The sequence below is a fragment of the Crinia signifera genome, chromosome 19 (genome assembly GCF_055691185.1).
Source record: "Crinia signifera chromosome 19, ASM5569118v1, whole genome shotgun sequence".
Lineage (NCBI taxonomy): Eukaryota > Metazoa > Chordata > Amphibia > Anura > Myobatrachidae > Crinia > Crinia signifera.
This window is the reverse complement of record NC_139226.1, coordinates 138,759,328-138,778,319: the sequence shown is the minus strand read 5'-3', so window position 1 is coordinate 138,778,319 and position 18,992 is coordinate 138,759,328. Positions and strand designations below refer to the sequence as shown.

The window sequence follows — 18,992 nt, the reverse complement described above, 5'->3', positions numbered from 1 at the left end:
AACCTGTGGGCTAGCCGTGTGCTTACCGCAGAGACAGTGGGCTTATAACAGAATAGCCGGGAGCTGACCCGGGAACCTGTGGGCTAGCCGTGTGCTTACCGCAGAGACAGTGGGCTTATAACAGAATAGCTGGGATCTGACCTGGGAACCTGTGGGCTAGCCGTGTGCTTACCGCAGAAACAGTGGGCTTATAACAGAATAGCTGGGAGCTGACCCGGGAACCTGTGGGCTAGCCGTGTACTTACCGCAGAAACAGTGGGCTTATAACAGAATAGCTGGGAGCTGACCCGGGAACCTGTGGGCTAGCCGTGTACTTACCGCAGAAACAGTGGGCTTATAACAGAATAGCTGGGAGCTGACCCGGGAACCTGTGGGCTAGCCGTGCGCTCACCGCAGAGACAGTGGGCTTATAACAGAATAGCCGGGAGCTGACCCGGGAACCTGTGGGCTAGCCGTGTGCTTACCGCAGAGACAGTGGGCTTATAACAGAATAGCCGGGAGCTGACCCGGGAACCTGTGGGCTTATTACAGAATAGCCGGGAGCTGACCCGGGAACCTGTGGGCTTATAACAGAATAGCTGGGATCTGACCCGGGAGCCTGTGGGCTAGCCGTGCGCTCACCGCAGAGACAGTGGGCTTATAACAGAATAGCCGGGAGCTGACCCGGGAACCAGTGGGCTTATAACAGAATAGCTGGGATCTGACCCGGGAACCTGTGGGCTAGCCGTGCGCTCACCGCAGAGACAGTGGGCTTATAACAGAATAGCCGGGAGCTGACCCGGGAACCTGTGGGCTAGCCGTGTGCTTACCGCAGAGAAAGTGGGCTTATAACAGAATAGCCGGTAGCTGACACGGGAACCTATGGGCTAGCCGTGCGCTCACCGCAGAGACAGTGGGCTTATAACAGAATAGCCGGGAGCTGACCCGGGAACCTGTGGGCTTATAACAGAATAGCTGGGATCTGACCCGGGAACCTGTGGGCTAGCCGCAGAGACAGTGGGCTTATAACAGAATAGCCGGGAGCTGACCCGGGAACCTGTGGGCTAGCCGTGTGCTTACCGCAGAGACAGTGGGCTTATAACAGAATAGCCGGGAGCTGACCCGGGAACCTGTGGGCTAGCCGTGTGCTTACCGCAGAGACAGTGGGCTTATAACAGAATGGCCGGGAGCTGACCCGGGAACCTGTGGGCTTATAACAGAATAGCCGGGAGCTGACCTGGGAACCTGTGGGCTAGCCGTGTGCTTACCGCAGAGACAGTGGGCTTATAACAGAATAGCTGGGATCTGACCTGGGAACCTGTGGGCTAGCCGTGTGCTTACCGCAGAAACAGTGGGCTTATAACAGAATAGCTGGGAGCTGACCCGGGAACCTGTGGGCTAGCCGTGTACTTACCGCAGAAACAGTGGGCTTATAACAGAATAGCTGGGAGCTGACCCGGGAACCTGTGGGCTAGCCGTGCGCTCACCGCAGAGACAGTGGGCTTATAACAGAATAGCTGGGATCTGACCCGGGAACCTGTGGGCTAACCGTGTGCTTACCGCAGAGACAGTGGGCTTATAACAGAATGGCCAGGAGCTGACCCGGGAACCTGTGGGCTTATAACAGAATAGCCGGGAGCTGACCCGGGAATCTGTGGGCTTATTACAGAATAGCCGGGAGCTGACCCGGGAACCTGTGGGCTAGCCGTGCGCTCACCGCAGAGACAGTGGGCTTATAACAGAATAGCCGGGAGCTGACCCGGGAACCTGTGGGCTTATAACAGAATGGCCGGGAGCTGACCCGGGAACCTGTGGGCTTATAACAGAATAGCCTGGAGCTGACCCGGGAACCTGTGGGCTTATAACAGAATAGCCGGGAGCTGACCCGGGAACCTGTGGGCTAACCGTGTGCTTACCGCAGAGACAGTGGGCTTATAACAGAATGGCCAGGAGCTGACCCGGGAACCTGTGGGCTTATAACAGAATAGCCGGGAGCTGACCTGGGAACCTGTGGGCTTATAACAGAATAGCCGGGAGCTGACCCGGGAACCTGTGGGCTAACCGTGTGCTTACCGCAGAGACAGTGGGCTTATAACAGAATGGCCAGGAGCTGACCCGGGAACCTGTGGGCTTATAACAGAATAGCCGGGAGCTGACCCGGGAACCTGTGGGCTAGCCGTGTGCTTACCGCAGAGACAGTGGGCTTAGAACAGAATAGCTCTGAGCGTGGCCCCTGCAGTAATGGAATCGGCCCCTTGTTGTGTCGATGGATTATCGGACGCGTTAATGACCGTTGTGTAATGTGTGATCGGCAGGAGAGCTTCACGCTACAAGTGTCCCCCAGAGACTTTCCCATATCTGTGGTCCGCATGGCACTAAGGAAGAAATCCAACGTGTCCGGCCAGCCGTGCCCAGGGCGCCCCGAGGAATACACCCTACAGATCAATGGCTTGCTGGAGTACGTGTATGGAAAGTACCCCCTGTGCCAGTTCAAAGTAAGTGTCCGAAGTACCAAAAATTGTGAAATCCTCCTGAGAACCTGTAAATGTTTTACTGAAAATAAGTTAATTTAGTCAAATAAAGAACACAAAAATATCATCCCTCTTCACTAATGGATAGAATTAATTTCCGGTCATTTTCTTTTCCCTGCGCCCCAAACACGTAGCCTCCTCCTTCCGATTACTATCGGTACTGGCATGCGCAGCGCGATGGAATCATGGTGCCGCCATTATCGGGGAGTCATTTGTGTCCTCTTGTGTTTCAGTACATCAACCAGTGCATTAAAACGAACTGCACAGCGCACCTCACCCTGGTCACCACCATCTCTACGTTACCCAACCAGCAGGGAGACCCCACAATCCTCAGCTCCAAGATACGACACAAACCCCCACCACTACCTACGAAGAAGGTAAGTCTCCGGATCCGGTGACAGTCGGTAGCTCAGGAGAAGCCGGGGCCTGCGGTCTCCCCGCTCCCTTTCTGGCGGCCCGCCTCTCCCTGACATGTTCCTGTATTCTCCCTTCACAGCCGCATCAGTGTTCTCTGTGGAAACTGGAGAAGCCATTTTGTCTGAAGCTCCTGTACGCATATAACGTGAATGCAGATGAAGGTTTGAAGGTGAGGGGCCGGGTTATTATATGTGTGACTACTGGTGAGTGCGCAGTCTTGGCGGTGCGCTATTTGTCCTGTCTGTGAGGCTGCGTTATAGATCCAGTAATAAGTGTTCATAACGCTGTATATAGCATACACTATTGTGTCGGTATGATGACATTACTCTACTGCTTCTAGTTCTCACGCCGACACGGTTTACTATAAAGTACTACTGTGTCGACATTGTCCTGTTGGCATTTGGCTGTGGACCTATGTATTGTACATAGGAACAATCGCCCACCGTCTAACATCCACGTTCCGTGTCCCCTACAGCTATTGGTCCAGTGTGGCCTCTACCACGGCAATGAGCTGCTGTGTAAGACAATGGCCAGTACTGAGGTCAGCGCCTCCTCGGAGCCACAATGGCAGCAGACCCTGGAGTTTGACATTGCGGCGTGTGACCTTCCGCGCATGACCCGGCTCAGCCTGGCGCTGTACGCCGTCGATAAGTCCAAAAAAGCCAAGTCCACCAAGAAGAAGTCCAAGAAGACGGTGAGTTCCCGCTGGCGTGGGGTCGGCTGGCGTGGGTGCCGTGGTTTCCGTGGTGACTGTGTCTCTGCTCTCCGTAGGATTACCCCATAGCCTGGGTGAACACCATGCTGTTTGACTACAAGGACATGCTGAAGTGTGGAGAGTACTCGCTCTGTATGTGGTCGTCCTTCCCAGGTAATTGGCGATCTGCCTGGCAGTGTGGGCACCACAGATCTCACACAATCTGTGCCAGTAATCACTGTCACCTCCCCCCCCCCAGTGTGCTAAGGGAAGGGTGTAAGGAGCGATGACAGACCACGCTGTGTGTGACGTATCACTGACGACTTTATACCAACATGATGGGTTCCTCTCCTGGCCTGACCCACCGTCGGGGGGGGTGTTCCTCTCCCGGCCTGACCCACCGTCGGGGGGTGTTCCTCTCCCGGCCTGACCCACCGTCGGGGGGTGTTCCTCTCCCGGCCTGACCCACCGTCGGGGGATGTTCCTCTCCCGGCCTGACCCACCGTCGGGGGGTGTTCCTCTCCCGGCCTGACCCACCGTCGGGGGGGGTGTTCCTCTCCCGGCCTAATCCCACCGTCGGGGGGGGGGGGGTGTTCCTCTCCCGGCCTAATCCCACCGTCGGGGGGGGGGGGGGGGTGTTCCTCTCCCGGCCTAATCCCACCGTCGGGGGGGTGTTCCTCTCCCGGCCTAATCCCACCACCGGGCTAATCAGTCTCCTATTCTTGTGCATGCCCGTTGTTACAGATGGGAAGAGATGGTGTCTGGGCAGTGCCAGTGGCAGACAGTTGGACCGGCTATATGTGCCAACGTACAGTGTCCTCTGCAGGCCATAACACTGGGCTGTCCTAGGGAGGGGACCATGAGTGGTGAGGCCGCTCTGTGGGACCACCTACACCCAAGTCACATCATCCTGCTCCACCTGCACATGTTGTAGGCCTGACCCTCTGCTCTTCTTCCTGCTGTAGATGAAAAGGGAGATTTACTAAACCCAATGGGAACGGTGCAGTGTAACCCGAACACAGAGAGCGCGGCCACCCTGCGGATCTGCTTCTCCAGCATGTCCGACCACCCGGTGTACTATCCGTCTGCTGAGAAGGTAGGCGGGGAAGGGGTGTGAGCAGGGCGGGGCTCTGTTCTCAGGGGGAGGATGCAGCCAATTGCTGAGATCTGTAAGACGCATGTCGTCCTATTCCCAAACTCTGCCCACAAGTCCCCCCTACAGGCCAGGTTTTCAGGATATCCATACTTAGATGATTAAATCAAACTGACATTGTAGTGAAGTCACCTGTGATTCAGCATGGATATCCTGATCACCTGGACTGTAGAGCTGAGAGACGCTACTTTAAAGGGGGATATATAGTATTTGTTGCCAATTTTTGGGAACCGCTGACCCCTTGTTTTCTACAGTCCTGTTGAGTTGTGTCTCTCACAGTGCGGCGCTTTGGTAAATGATTTTGGGAAAGGGGCACATGGCATAATAAGGGATGGGGTCTGACATAGTGAATGTGGCATAAAGCGACATCTTGACAAAACTCACAAAAACACCCCATTCATTACGCTCACCCTGGCAAGCCTCGTAACCCCAGGGCGGCCATGTTGTGTTTTAGCCCTAATCCGCTGCCTCTTTATCTGTTAGATCCTTGACCTGGGCAGGTTTGGAGACGTGAACACTGCAACTCCTGACGAGGTAACGTGGGACCCCTGAAAGGAGGAATCCAGTATTTTGTGTGACATCTGGGGCCTGCTGTCCCCGTGTGTGTGTGTGTGTGTGTGTGTGTGTGTGTGTGTGTGTGTGTGTGTGTGTGGGGGGGGGGGGGGGGTGTTAGGGTTAAACATTTCACACATTTATCCCCTCAGCAGATTGTACACGTTACGCTGCATTTGCAGAAGTCCCGGCACTTGTTCCTTATTCAGTGTTTGCACTCCAGGATTTTTTATTGTTTTATAATGGATTTTCGGTGCCGTATCCTCTGTAAATAGAACATAGTGTAACTGTTACCTGTAGCAGACACCGGGGGCGTGACCTCACTGCTCCCTCCATCCGCCCCCAGAGTCCTCCTAGCCTTGTCCATTGTGTGCCCCAAGGAAGACCTTTAGTATCTCATTGTCTGTCCCTTGCTCCATCCAGCTTATTCCCTACCGTGCCCGATGGTGGTTGCGGCCTGCCAGTGGGGGAGTACGGACAAACCGCAAGGACGTAGACCGCGTACCAGTGCTGTAGGTTCTGCGTTCCAGCAGTGGGATTATTGCACATAACTTACTCACGCGCCACTTTCTGTAAATGTTACTAAATCGGAATATTTAGATTGCTTCTCACTGCGAAATGGATTTACTGGCATTTAGGGGCCCGCCGTGTTCTTTGCACAGTGCAGTCCTGTACGTATGTCTATAACTTGAAGCTGGTTCTTGTCCCGGACTATACTTCGTAACAACTACTCGAACGATACGCCACCCCCCCAGTGTGCACCATGTCCCTGTGTGGTGTCTCTGTGCACCACGTGAATAGACCCCCACATGGCCTGCTGTCTGAGCGGAGAGATCTGGGTCACTCTGAGTGATGACAAACAGCAGGCGTCTGTCCCTCTCTCCCCCTCTGCAGCGCCAGCAGCTCCAGGAGATTGTGGAGCGGAAAGGCCAAGCCGAGCTGTACGAGCACGAGAAGGAGCTGGTGTGGAAACTGCGGCATGAAATTAGAGACCATTACCCAGAGGCCCTCCCCAAATTGCTGCTGACCACCAAGTGGAACAAACACGAGGATGTGGCGCAGGTACGGACCCAAGCAACGCGTGACAGCGACCAAATGTCTGGTAGCGGGGAGAGATGGGGGGGGGGGAAATGTCGTCCACTAATAACGTCTCTTATTGCGTCTTCAAAAGATGGTGTATTTGCTGCAGACATGGCCGGACCTGCCAGTGCTCACTGCCCTGGAGCTGCTAGACTTCAACTTCCCTGATCGATACGTCGGAGCCTTTACAATGAGTTGCCTGAAGAAATTAACGTAAGTGTGGCCGGAGGGCCCTGCCTGGTTGGTCGGGGACTGTAGGGTGGGTGAACGCGGAATGCTGGAGATGAGTAGGTAATGCTAATCTGCCTTCTCTATAGGAACGAAGAGCTTCGTCAGTACCTTCTGCAGCTGGTGCAAGTTCTCAAGTATGAATCGTACCTGGACTGTGAGCTGACCATGTTCCTCCTGGAACGGGCGCTGATCCACCGCAAGATCGGGCACTTCTTGTTCTGGCACCTTCGGTAAGAAGTGGTCTGTGTAGATGATGGGACTTTTGTGGTTGGTGGGACCACTGCAGGTGGGTGGAGGGTCTGTGGAGGTAACATTGGGCATTCGGTTACTAGACAAGCAATGAGAGAGCAGATTGTTCTGCGCACACAGCATTCCAAACCCGTCCTCAAACCTTCATGTATATTCCTTACCTGCCACAACATCTGTGGGTCCAAGTGTCCTCCCCAACCACTCTACTCCTTCCACTGTAGGTCGGAGATGCATGTTCCTGCTGTGGCCTTGAGATTTGGGCTCATTCTGGAAGCGTACTGCCGGGGAAGCACCTACCACATGAGGGTACTAATGAAACAGGTAAATATATATAAAAATACAATATGGCCTTCGTCTTGCGCTAAAGGATTTTTATAAGCTGCTACTCCAATAAGGCTCTCCTGTTAGTGAGAGTCTGACAACAGAGATACACAAAAAGATGGATTTATCGGAGAGCGCTGGACTTGGTACCACCTAGTCAATCCTACAATAATGACTGAACGATAAATCAATCACACTTCATATGAGAATTCTTTGTCCCCTTCCAGAATGACACATGAAATTCGTTCAGGATAAAAGTTCTTTATTGAAACCCAACGCGTTTCCTCAGAACGACTTCATCAGGCGTATGACAAAAAGAATGAATTATTGGGCCTGTGTGGCAACTAATGTTTCATTCGGACAAGATAAAATCAATGAGATTATAGATTTTGGGGAAGCCAATCTGGCTTAGTATTCTAGATATTTCTGTAAGGATGAGGTCCTTAAATATCGGACTTACAGGGCCGTATTCATACGGATGCACCCTATATGATGCCTTATGAAGTCGTTCTGAGGAAACGCGTTGGGTTTCAAAAAAGAACTTTTATCCTGAACGAATTTCACGTGTCATTCTGGAAGGGGACAAAAATGTCATATGAAGTGTGATTGATGTATCGTTCAGTCATTATTGTAGGATTGACTAGGTGGTACCAAGTCCAGCGCTCTCCGATAAATCCATCTTTTTAGGTAAATATGTATATGTACACACTATAGCGTCATTGCTGTGAGGAGGGATAATTACTAATTAGAGGCCTCCCATTATTGTTGGTATAAAAAAAGTCTGAGCTGGCATTGAGTGATTGTGCCATGCGGTATGGTTCATTCCACCGCAACACTCATGTTAAATTGAATTGGCTCCTCCCTCCGCGCTATACTGCCAACGTCGCACTACATGTTTTATGCAGCAGTTTGTGAGATGGACTTGGCAGCACCGGAGTTGCCCCTTAGGGCTTGATTTACGGGATGTAGCTAAAATGCCAACATTCAGGATCCCGGCAGTCCGAATGCTTACTCTTAAGATCTCGACTGCCGACATAACCGTCAGCTGGAATCCCAGCTCACAGGGTCTCTCCCTCGCAGGGGTCCATGACCCCCATAGAGGGGGAATAGAACCCCGTGGTGTGTGGAGAGAGCCACTGTGCCCACAAGGGGCCTCATTGCCGCCGCCCCCCCCCCCACCCCCCCCCCCACGGCCGTGATCACGGCTGTCTGGAAGTCATTCTGAACCCTTTGTTACCAGCCATCGAATAGTTCCCTCTTCTACATTCTAATCGTACATTATAGAAAACCCCGTGCAGCCAATATCTGACAGCGAGAGCAGTTCTGTGTTCTCTGTTACTGCTTTCCATCCCCGTCCCTTGCACCACCAACAGGCCACATGCACAGGAGTTACTCTGTGGCTCGGCCAGTACTGCCACAGACTATCCTGAGGACCTGAGCTGTTGGAGGGTACCTGATGGGGTACCTGAAATAATTGGTGCCTCTCTGCCCCCCGCTGGGCAAATGTTGGGACTGCAACCATGATTTGAATCTATTTAGGAGGAAGATTGTAGTTTCTAATCAAGTCTTTAGGGCAGTTTCTGTGGCAGAGGAGGAGTGGATCGTATGATGCCCCTTATGGGAGTAGTTTTAATCTTCATGGTCTTTTAATCTTCATGGTCCTGCGATAATGACCCCTATGACCTGTGTACTGCAGGGAGATGCTCTGTCCAAGCTTAAGGGTCTCAATGACTTTGTGAGGTCCAGCGTGCAGAAGACCAGCAAGGCCCAAGCCAAGGAGGCGATGCACATGTGTATGAGGCAGGAGACCTACCTGGAGCCCCTGTCCCACCTCTACTCTCCTCTGGACCCGAACCTCATTCTCACAGATGTCTGGTGGGTACAATGGTGATCTGTGCGGGGGGCGTATGGTACAAACAGTGCACTGTTATACGCACAGGATGAAGGCCCCATAGCGCCTGTGCTTTCGTTTATACAGGAAGGCTGTGTTAAACGGGGAGTGAGGTGTGGCCCCTGTCCTCTGGGTCTCCGTTAATGGGGAGTGAGGTGAGGCTTCTGTCCTCTGGGTCTCCGTAAATGGGGAGTGAGCTGAGGCTTCTGTCCTCTGGGTCTCCGCTATACGCACAGCCAGATGCAGCCTCTGTCCTCTGGGTCTCTGTTAATGGGGAGTGAGGTGCGGCCTCTGGGTCTCTGTTAATGGGGAGTGAGGTGCAGCCTCTGGGTCTCTGTTAGCGGGGAGTGAGGTGCGGCCTCTGGGTCTCTGTTAGCGGGAGTGAGGTGCGGCCTCTGGGTCTCTGTTAGCGGGAGTGAGGTGCGGCCTCTGGGTCTCTGTTAGCGGGGAGTGAGGTGCGGCCTCTGGGTCTGTGACAGCGGGGAGTGAGGTGCATCCTCTGGATCTCTGTTAGTGGGGAGTGAGGTGTGTCCTCTGGGTCTCTGTTAGTGGGGAGTGAGGTGGGGCCTCTGTCCTCTGGGTCTCTGTTAGCGGGGAGTGAGGTGCGGCCTCTGGGTCTGTGTTAGCGGGGAGTGAGGTGCGTCCTCTGGGTCTCTGTTAGTGGGGAGTGAGGTGCGGCCTCTGTCCTCTGGGTCTCTGTTAGCGGAGAGTGAGGCGCGTCCTCTGGGTCTCTGTTAGCGGGCAGTGAGGTGCGGCCTCTGGGTCTCTGTTAGCGGGCAGTGAGGTGCTGCCTCTGGGTCTGTGTTAGCGGGCAGTGAGGTGCGGCCTCTGGGTCTGTGTTAGCGGGGAGTGAGGTGCGGCCTCTGGGTCTGTGTTAGCGGGGAGTGAGGTGCGGCCTCTGGGTCTGTGTTAGCGGGGAGTGAGGTGCGGCCTCTGGGTCTCTGTTAGCGGAGAGTGAGGTGCGGCCTCTGGGTCTCTGTTAGCGGGGAGTGAGGTGCGGCCTCTGTTCTCTGGGTCTGTGTTAGCGGGGAGTGCGGCGCGGCCTCTGGGTCTGTGTTAGCGGGGAGTGAAGCGCGGCCTCTGGGTCTGTGTTAGCGGGGAGTGAGGTGCAGCCTCTGGGTCTGTGTTAGCGGGGAGTGAGGTGCAGCCTCTGTCCTCTGGGTCTCTGTTAGCTGGGAGTGAGGTGCGGCCTCTGTCCTCTGGGTCTGTGTTAGCGGGGAGTGAGGTGCGGCCTCTGGGTCTGTGTTAGCGGGGAGTGAGGTGCGGCCTCTGGGTCTGTGTTTGTGGGGAGTGAGGTGCGGCCTCTGTCCTCTGGGTCTGTGTTAGCGGGGAGTGAGGTGCGGCCTCTGGGTCTCTGTTAGCGGGCAGTGAGGTGCTGCCTCTGGGTCTGTGTTAGCGGGGAGTGAGGTGCTGCCTCTGGGTCTGTGTTAGCGGGCAGTGAGGTGCGGCCTCTGGGTCTGTGTTAGCGGGGAGTGAGGTGCTGCCTCTGGGTCTGTGTTAGCGGGGAGGGTACTTGTGAGTTATCCGGGCGTCCGATTTTAAAATCGGGTCGGATCGGGACATCGCATCGCATCGCATGCGACCATCGGATGCGATGCGATGCGATGACCCGATTTTTCCATAGGAATCAATGTTAAAATGGACTGAGTCCATTTTAACATGGAATTCAATGGGAAAAAGGGGTCCTTTTCATACCCCTACTATCCAAGTGGGCATGGAGTTGGATATAAACCTGTGGCGAGCGTAGCGAGCCACCGAGCCCGAAGCGTGGCGAGCGGACACGGAATACCGTCCCCTCGCGGGGCTCGCTTCGCTCGCCACGCTTCGGGCTCGGTGGCTCGCTACGCTCGCCACAGGTTTATATCCAACTCCATGCCCACTTGGATAGTAGGGGTATGAAAAGGACCCCTTTTTCCATAGGAATCATTTTAACATTGATTCCTATGGAAAAATCGGGTCATCGCATCCGATGCGATATCGTATCGCATCGCATCGGATTGTATGCCTTAACTTAAGGCATACAATCAAAAAATCGGGAGCCCGGATAACTCACAAGTACCGCGGGGAGTGAGGTGCTGCCTCTGGGTCTGTGTTAGCGGGCAGTGAGGTGCGGCCTCTGGGTCTGTGTTAGCGGGCAGTGAGGTGCGGCCTCTGGGTCTGTGTTAGCGGGAAGTGAGGTGCGGCCTCTGGGTCTGTGTTAGCGGGGAGTGAGGTGCGGCCTCTGGGTCTCTGTTAGCGGGGAGTGAGGTGCGGCCTGTACGACTGGGCGCCATTGACCCTTATGTTAGACACAGGCCGCTTGCTCTCAGGCGTTAGATGTGGCGAGCAGGTTGTAGGTCCTCGTCCATTATACATCCAGAGACTCAGTCTTCTGTCTCGTTGACAGTGTGGAGCTTTGCACTTTTATGGAGTCCAAGATGAGGCCGCTGTGGATCGTGTACAATAACGAGCTGTCCGGCGGAAGTAGAGTCGGCATCATCTTTAAGAATGGAGACGGTAAGAGCGGTTCCATGGGGCAGTGTGCCACCTAGGAGGGCCCCTGGCCTGTGTCATAGTAATCTGTACGGAATATTCTCTGATTTACACAGACCTGCGGCAGGACATGCTGACTCTACAGATGATTAAACTGATGGATGTTCTGTGGAAGAAGGAAGGCCTGGACCTCAGGTACTTACCTAGAAGGCTTAAGGGGTGGCCCCAACCAGCCTGGGGCCTGCGTCAACCCAAAGTACCATGATCGCCACGTACGGAAAGTTAGAAATGTTTTATAGAGGTGGGAATGAAATACTGCACATATTGTTTCATGATTTGGTGACCGTGCCCCTTGTGGTCAGTCTAGGTGACTGCCCCTTGTGGTCCATCCCTGTAACTATAGGCTTATGTGACCATGCCCCTTGTGGTCCGTCTAGGTAACTACAGGTTTAGGTGACCGTGCCCCTTGTGGTCAGTCTAGGTAACTACAGGTTTAGGTGACCGTGCCCCTCGTGGCCAGTTTAGGTAACTAAAGGCTTTGGTGACCGTGCCCCTTGTGGTCAGACTAAGTAACTGCAGGCTTTGGTGACCGTGCCCCTTGTGGTCAGTCTAGGTAACTAAAGGCTTTGGTGACCGTGCCCCTTGTGATCAGACTAAGTAACTGCAGGCTTTGGTGATCGTGCCCCTTGTGGTCAGTCTAGGTAACTACAGGCTTTGTTGACTGTGCTCCTTGTGGTCAGTCTAGGTAACTACAGGCTTTGGTGACCGTGCCCCTAGTGGTCAGACTAAGTAACTACACTGACAGCCAAAAGCGTGATCCATTATATGGTTGGTGGTTATTTGCCCCTTTGGGGGTTTTGTGATGGCAGCTGGGTGCAGTTTCTAGGGCAGTAAGTAATGTGACGGTCTCTCTCTTATAGGGTGACACCTTATGGATGCCTATCAACAGGGGATAAGACTGGTCTTATCGAAGTCGTCATGCACTCTGACACCATCGCCAACATCCAACGAAACAAAAGCAACATGGCGGCTACCGCAGCCTTTAATAAAGACGCCTTGCTGAACTGGTTAAAGAGCAAGAACCCTGGGTGAGTTCCAGGCGGTAACAGCGGGCATAGGGGCTGTACTAATACCTTGTGGCATCTGATGGTATAGCGACTGGCACTAAACCAGAGCAAAATAAATATTAGAAAACTAATTTAATTGATGGTCCCGAACGCAAAATGTCTACAAGTGCGTGGCTCATACGCAACATGGGTCCATAAACAGGATTATTATGGCAAGAACTGCTACTGACCCAAAGAGTAACCCTTCCCATTGTCCTCCATTGTCTTATGTCTGTGTAACAGGGAAGCTCTGGAGCGCGCCATCGAGGAGTTCACGCTGTCCTGCGCCGGCTACTGTGTAGCGACGTACGTCCTGGGCATAGGTGACCGCCACAGCGACAATATCATGATACGTGAAACCGGACAGGTAGGTGGTCCCGCCGGTGAGCCCTACTTCTACCTGCCCTAACGCCAACATTACTGGAATGCATTTGGATGAGGTTACCCCGGTGTTTGCCCGGTTGGGGCCACTCTGATATTTAGGGATGAGGGTGAAGCTGGGTTCAGTATTCATTTATTAGTGATGTTGTGGCTCATTAGGTGTCAGCGATTCCGGGCCTGTGGCTATTGTGTGATATTAGTTATTGGGGATATACAACACGCCGTCGCAACATGGTTGTAACCTGGGCTGTCCTGGGACTTTCACGCCATTGCCGCAGGAAATAAATAAACAGAGGCGGCTATGGTGTGATTAAACCAGGCTTATACGCTGATCCTATAGCCCTGTCTGCGCTTATCGCAGAGGCAGTGGGGAGCGAGAGGTCGGCCATATTTGGTGCCAGTAAATCAATCAACAAGAATCCATGAGCGGGAGGAGAGTTGTGCAGCGACACCATTACACAACACCCTGCTCCTCACCTATAATAGGATTGAACCCTAAATCTGACAGTCACAATGTTACCTACAGATCCCCCATTAGCCATGCCTCCCCTCACCATGCTAACATCCATGTTCTCCTCTTCCAGCTCTTCCACATAGATTTCGGTCACTTCCTCGGAAATTTCAAGACTAAGTTCGGCTTTAACCGAGAACGTGTTCCCTTCATCCTGACGTACGACTTTGTGCATGTTATCCAGCAGGGGAAGACTAACAACAGCGAGAAGTTCGAGAGGTGAGAGAACATTTAGCCCTGAAACTCCGAATACAGGACCATTACAGGTCGCCCCCTGACCGGTCTGTTGCGTTTCCCTGTCTGCACAGGTTCCGGGATTACTGCGAGAAAGCGTACACGATCCTGCGATGCCACGGGGCCCTATTCCTTAATTTGTTTGCACTGATGAAAGCGGCGGGTCTGCCGGAACTCACCTGTTCAAAGGATATCCAGTATCTCAAGGTGAGCTCCTGATATCCCCATTGTCTGCGTAGGGTATCGAGATCCGCTTTGTTGTGTAACGGCAGGCAGTCCGCATGGGAACCGAGAAGGATGGGGCCTAATACTGATCTGTTCCTCGCGGACTCGCAATGCGCACGATACCAGGTACAAGTGATATAATAAAGGGTCCGGCCGGTCTGTATCCAGTGAGGAGACTTCTCCGTTCTGTGAGAACCACGTCTTTTATTTATTGATGTGTCTATGGCGGGATCTGGATCACTCACAGACGATGTCTAGGTCGACAGTCACAGAAGTTTGATGCATGACCTGGAGCATAGCTAGGCGTTACACTATTAGGGGGTCTACGTGCTCCTGGGTTGACGCAGACAACAAAAAACCCAGAAAAACTTGACCTTTTTGGCTGTCAACCTTTTTGGCTGTCAACCTTTTTGGCTGTCAACCTTTTTGGCTGTCAACCTTTTTGGCTGTCAACCTTTTTGGCTGTCAACCTTTTTGGCTGTCAACCTTTTTGGCTGTCAACCTTTTTGGCTGTCAACCTTTTTGGCTGTCAACCTTTTTGGCTGTCAACCTTTTTGGCTGTCAACCTTTTTGGCTGTCAACCTTTTTGGCTGTCAACCTTTTTGGCTGTCAACCTTTTTACTGTCTACCTAGGTATTGTCTGAGAGGTACTCCGCACCCTTACTTGGTGTCTGTGTTACAGTCGAACAAAAATGGAATAAATGGATGGGAATAGGACTCGTGTACAATGGAGATGGAGGGGACCGTTGAGGCATTAGACGCCTCATGTCTCCGGTCACCTTGAAGTGACACCCACTCTAACCTATCGGACCCCTGCATACCTGTAAACATAGGGCGGTCATTGGGTCATGCCATGTAACGCTGTGAAAAAAAAAAAATACAATTCACATAAATTATTATAGTACAACAATGTGCGTTTTCCCTCCAAGAATAGTTTTTCTTAGCTAGTAGCATCATTGTTGCTATGGCAACCATCTTGCTTCAGGCTGGCTTTAAATGGAATAAGAGACTTCGAAAATTTACTTTGAATTCTGGTGTTTTCAAATGTTAAGAATACATGAAAAACCATACGGGTCACTTCATTTGTAGATCATAATCTGGAAATCGTTTTTAGTAAGTTAAGGGGTGTACACACGGAGCGATTTTTGTCTATGGGCAATATTTACTATACTAGAATTCACATACTTGGTTGGTCTTCGTTGCAGATCGCATGGTGAATATCTCCCTCAGCCGAGAACACCAGCGATTTTGATTAGACAGCCAGTGATCTAGTCCAAATATTCCTGCCTGGCAACTTTTTTTTACTAAGCGATATTATAGGGAGATTTGTCACCGTGACAGATCTTTACTAACCTTCTAAGCGCTTTTGACTACGTAGTCAAAATCGCTTAGAAGGATCGCTCCGTGTGTACACCCCTTAAGTTTACTTTATATAGCGCACTTTCTCCAACAGGACTCAAGGCACTAGTAACATTACTATCCATATTCAAAACACTTTAAGAGTTCTGGCATTCCTAATGAGCACAACCCCAACTGTGTAACGTGAGTTACCTAAAATATTACCTTTCATTTAATCTTGCCAGATTGTTGGGAAAAAAATGAATGATTCCATATTTTCCGAACATTAGACCATACTTAGTCCAAAACCACTAGACATTTATTCAATGCAGTAGCGTTACCAAATAAACGAATAAGCCATATGTGTAACGTGAGTTACCATCGTGGTAACTCACGTTACAGCGTGTTACTGTCAGTGGATTTAATGGTGTAAGTTTTATATTCTCTGGAATCTGTCATTGATCTTTATGTTGTAATTTGGGTTTCCATTGGTCTATCTTTGTTTTGTAACATCTTAACTTCCAAATTATAATAAGAAGTGAGCCTTTTCCCAGCAGCAGCTTGGCATTCTGGAGGATTGCATTCATCTGTAATAGTATCAGATTGTCCATACCAAAGAAACTGTAGTTCCTTAGGGATGCGGTCGAAATACTGATGCCAGAATCCCGACCGACCCAATACCAGCACTTTGTCCCTCTATGGGTGTCCACGACACCCATAGAGGGAGAATAAAATAGTGTGCCGAGCGTGGCGGTTGGGATTCTGACTGCTGGGATTTCGTACTGCTCCCATTCCGTACATGTACACCTTGTTGCAAGCATTGCCTCCAACAGTTACAAATGTAAATATCTGGTTAGACGGTCCGAGCTCCCAGTTTAAAAACAGATATATAGCAGAATCCATGGAACCTTTAGAAAAAGACAAGATTGGGCAAATGTGAGAAATAGGAAGTAAAGTTGTCGACGGATCCTCAAAAGTCCAACCAACTTTATTTTAATCCATTACTACAAATGCCAAACTATTAGAGGGAATAAAGCAACTTCTGTGCACCACCTAACAGAGGAAGACGATGAAATCGCTGGCTTTCTGACAACTGAAAAAGCTGAGCGTTCCCTTCGCCTTCATAGAAACTGATGAATTTGCACCAAGGACCCTTTTCAGCTCCGTTCGTACAGACCCCTTTGTTTGCAAGGCGTCCGATGTTTTGCACATACACAGGGTAATTTCTGCGCCTGCGCCCACGGTGAACAAGCTATTCGCTAGATGCACGCACCCATCCGTGAGGGCGCGGGTGGGGCGGCGGTGCTGTCCATTAGCATATGGGAACGCCCAGCATTTCACGAGCATTCCTATGTGAACACCGGGCATTATCATGCTAATGGGGCGATCGTGCCGGCGGGCAGGAAGCTGACCTCACCGGATGTCAGCTGCCCGCCCACTTCCCTCATCCATCTTAGCAACCTTAGATGTGTGTGTGCCTTCCACATCATTCGATGGTCGGTGACCATCGAATGATGTGGGTGTTCCCCCGCAGGCTACAAATGGATGTTTATTGGCTGGCGTACCACCATTCACAAGGCGGGATCTGGTTGATTCTCAAGGATGCAAATTCGCATACGAGAAATTCAACCAGAATAACCCCCCAAAGCTAGATGACTGGGTGGAAGTACTAAATGATGAGAATTTATTTCCAGGAATTGTTATGAATATAGGAAAAAGGGAATATTGAATATAGGAAAAAGGGAATATCGTGTTAACGTCCTGACAAGAGATGGGAAATACTGGAAATGGCCGTCGGTCAAAGATGAAATTTGTTACAAAAAAAAAAATATGCTGAGAAATTTTAGCACCAACAATTGCTGTGTAAACGTGGTTATATCTTGTGAAATATAAATTTTTTGATTTGTTTAATAAATAATATTTGTATGAAAGTAAAGTAACGTGAGTTACCTTTAATGTAACGTGCTGTAGATATATTTTTTATTTTTGGGGGTTATTTTTCATATGCCATGCCTTGGGACATCATCTGTCAATTTTTTTTTTTTTTTTTTTGTTACAAAAAACATATCCTACATCGGAGAGCAGAGATTTCATAATTGCTAATGTATGTTAAAAAGCAACGACAAAGCTTGTAACGTGCGTTACCCGTAGAAAATCAGTCATTTCTTGAAAACTACCAGAAGGTTTAAAAATATTTTATACTACGTTTGGAGTGTGCCTTAATGTTAATTATAATACAAAATAAAAATAAAAAATTTAATTGTACTTTTTCTGTAACATCCAAATGAGCATACACTTCAGAGTCCATTTGTAACGCGAGGTACCATGGAATGTTCTAGGTTCAGTCATACACTGAGCTTTGTATTGTCACATGTTAAATCCACTCTGACCAAACGCCATTCTCTCCTTTGTTCCGGACAGGATTCCTTAGCTCTTGGGAAGAGTGACGAGGATGCGCTGAAGCAGTTCCGGGTGAAGTTTAACGAAGCGCTGCGCGAGAGCTGGAAGACCAAAGTGAACTGGTTCGCCCACACGGTGTCTAAAGATAACCGGCAGTGAGGGGAGACCTCTCGTGTTCCCATGTACAGCGCCCGGGCACATTCCAAGCACTCGGAACAGAGCGTCTGCACTGGCGCCATCTCTAAACGGTCCTTGATGACCACTGTTGCTTGGGGCTGTAATAGGCTGTCGGCTTACGCTGTTGGTTTGCCGACAGGGAGTTTCAGTCCGACATAATGACATCTCAGTGGTTTTAACAGCTCATTGCAAGGAACAAATGATTGGAATGCTGTGCAATCTAGGGGCCCCAGGGGTCCGCCGTGTCCTTCACAAGCTTCCGGCTGTCCTGGCATGTGAGTGTCTTTTCTACCATCGGACCGATTCTCTGATTCCATCGGCATGTTGGTGTCTCCTCTATCTGTACAGTATGATGGGAGGTGTAGTCCTAGCGCACAGCTGTGCAGGCACCTAGCGCTGGGTCGTGGCTCCACGTCTGTACGGATCTCCGTGCTGGGGCGGTGTCAGGCCAAGCTTGTTGCACTGGGAGCAGAGTCTGAAGCCCATAACTGGCAGTTCTTGCACTGACCTATTCTCAGACTGCCGCTCATTCTCCGCAAGTTTCGGACACAGGAACGCCCTTTTAATGACGCATTGTTGCAATAAAACAATTCCCCTTGTAATTATGTTAATAAATGTGTACACTGTTCGTGTTTGGAAATATAGAATTTTTCTTTTATGTCTTTTAATATATTAAACGTGATCGCAATCTGCTGATATCCTGTACGCAGGGTTATATTGGTACTTGTAGTGCGGTTCTAGCTGTACGGGAGGCCTTCAAGCTGGCGCAGGCCCCGAGACTGAGGCCTCCGAGTGCTGGGACCAGGTAATGTGCAGGTAAGAGGTGTCCTGAGTGCCGGAACATTAGTGTCACAGATCTGGATTGGTCGGTGTGGGGTGACCTGCTGTTGTCACCAGTCTTCCCATTCATACCAGTACAGTAGAAGAAATGATCCTTTTATGCGAAATGATGACAGATCTCGGCCTTTAGCAGAGGTTGTTCTCTCCATGTCCGAGTGTTAGATCTGCACAGAGGGATGTTCCGGTGGAACCCTCTCCGGGGGACAGAAC

The 18,992-nt window shown here is 51.1% G+C and overlaps 1 protein-coding gene across 1 annotated transcript in view; it reads left to right on the top strand.

Moving 5' to 3' along the window:
• The window catches only part of PIK3CD (phosphatidylinositol-4,5-bisphosphate 3-kinase catalytic subunit delta), a 44,807-nt gene extending 26,237 nt beyond the window's left edge, over nt 1–18,570 (top strand). Inside the window, exons 5-23 of the mRNA XM_083163503.1 lie at nt 2,295–2,474; nt 2,744–2,887; nt 3,007–3,096; nt 3,403–3,621; nt 3,699–3,795; nt 4,587–4,717; nt 5,258–5,308; nt 6,221–6,388; nt 6,498–6,619; nt 6,724–6,867; nt 7,108–7,207; nt 8,904–9,082; nt 11,485–11,594; nt 11,687–11,765; nt 12,491–12,658; nt 12,920–13,043; nt 13,642–13,787; nt 13,877–14,009; nt 17,787–18,570. Of these exons, the coding sequence (XP_083019629.1) occupies nt 2,295–2,474; nt 2,744–2,887; nt 3,007–3,096; nt 3,403–3,621; nt 3,699–3,795; nt 4,587–4,717; nt 5,258–5,308; nt 6,221–6,388; nt 6,498–6,619; nt 6,724–6,867; nt 7,108–7,207; nt 8,904–9,082; nt 11,485–11,594; nt 11,687–11,765; nt 12,491–12,658; nt 12,920–13,043; nt 13,642–13,787; nt 13,877–14,009; nt 17,787–17,924 (2,523 nt within the window). The 3' untranslated portion in view covers nt 17,925–18,570. The remainder of the gene's footprint in view (nt 1–2,294; nt 2,475–2,743; nt 2,888–3,006; nt 3,097–3,402; nt 3,622–3,698; nt 3,796–4,586; nt 4,718–5,257; nt 5,309–6,220; nt 6,389–6,497; nt 6,620–6,723; nt 6,868–7,107; nt 7,208–8,903; nt 9,083–11,484; nt 11,595–11,686; nt 11,766–12,490; nt 12,659–12,919; nt 13,044–13,641; nt 13,788–13,876; nt 14,010–17,786) is intronic.
• Nucleotides 18,571–18,992: the final 422 nt, after the last annotated feature.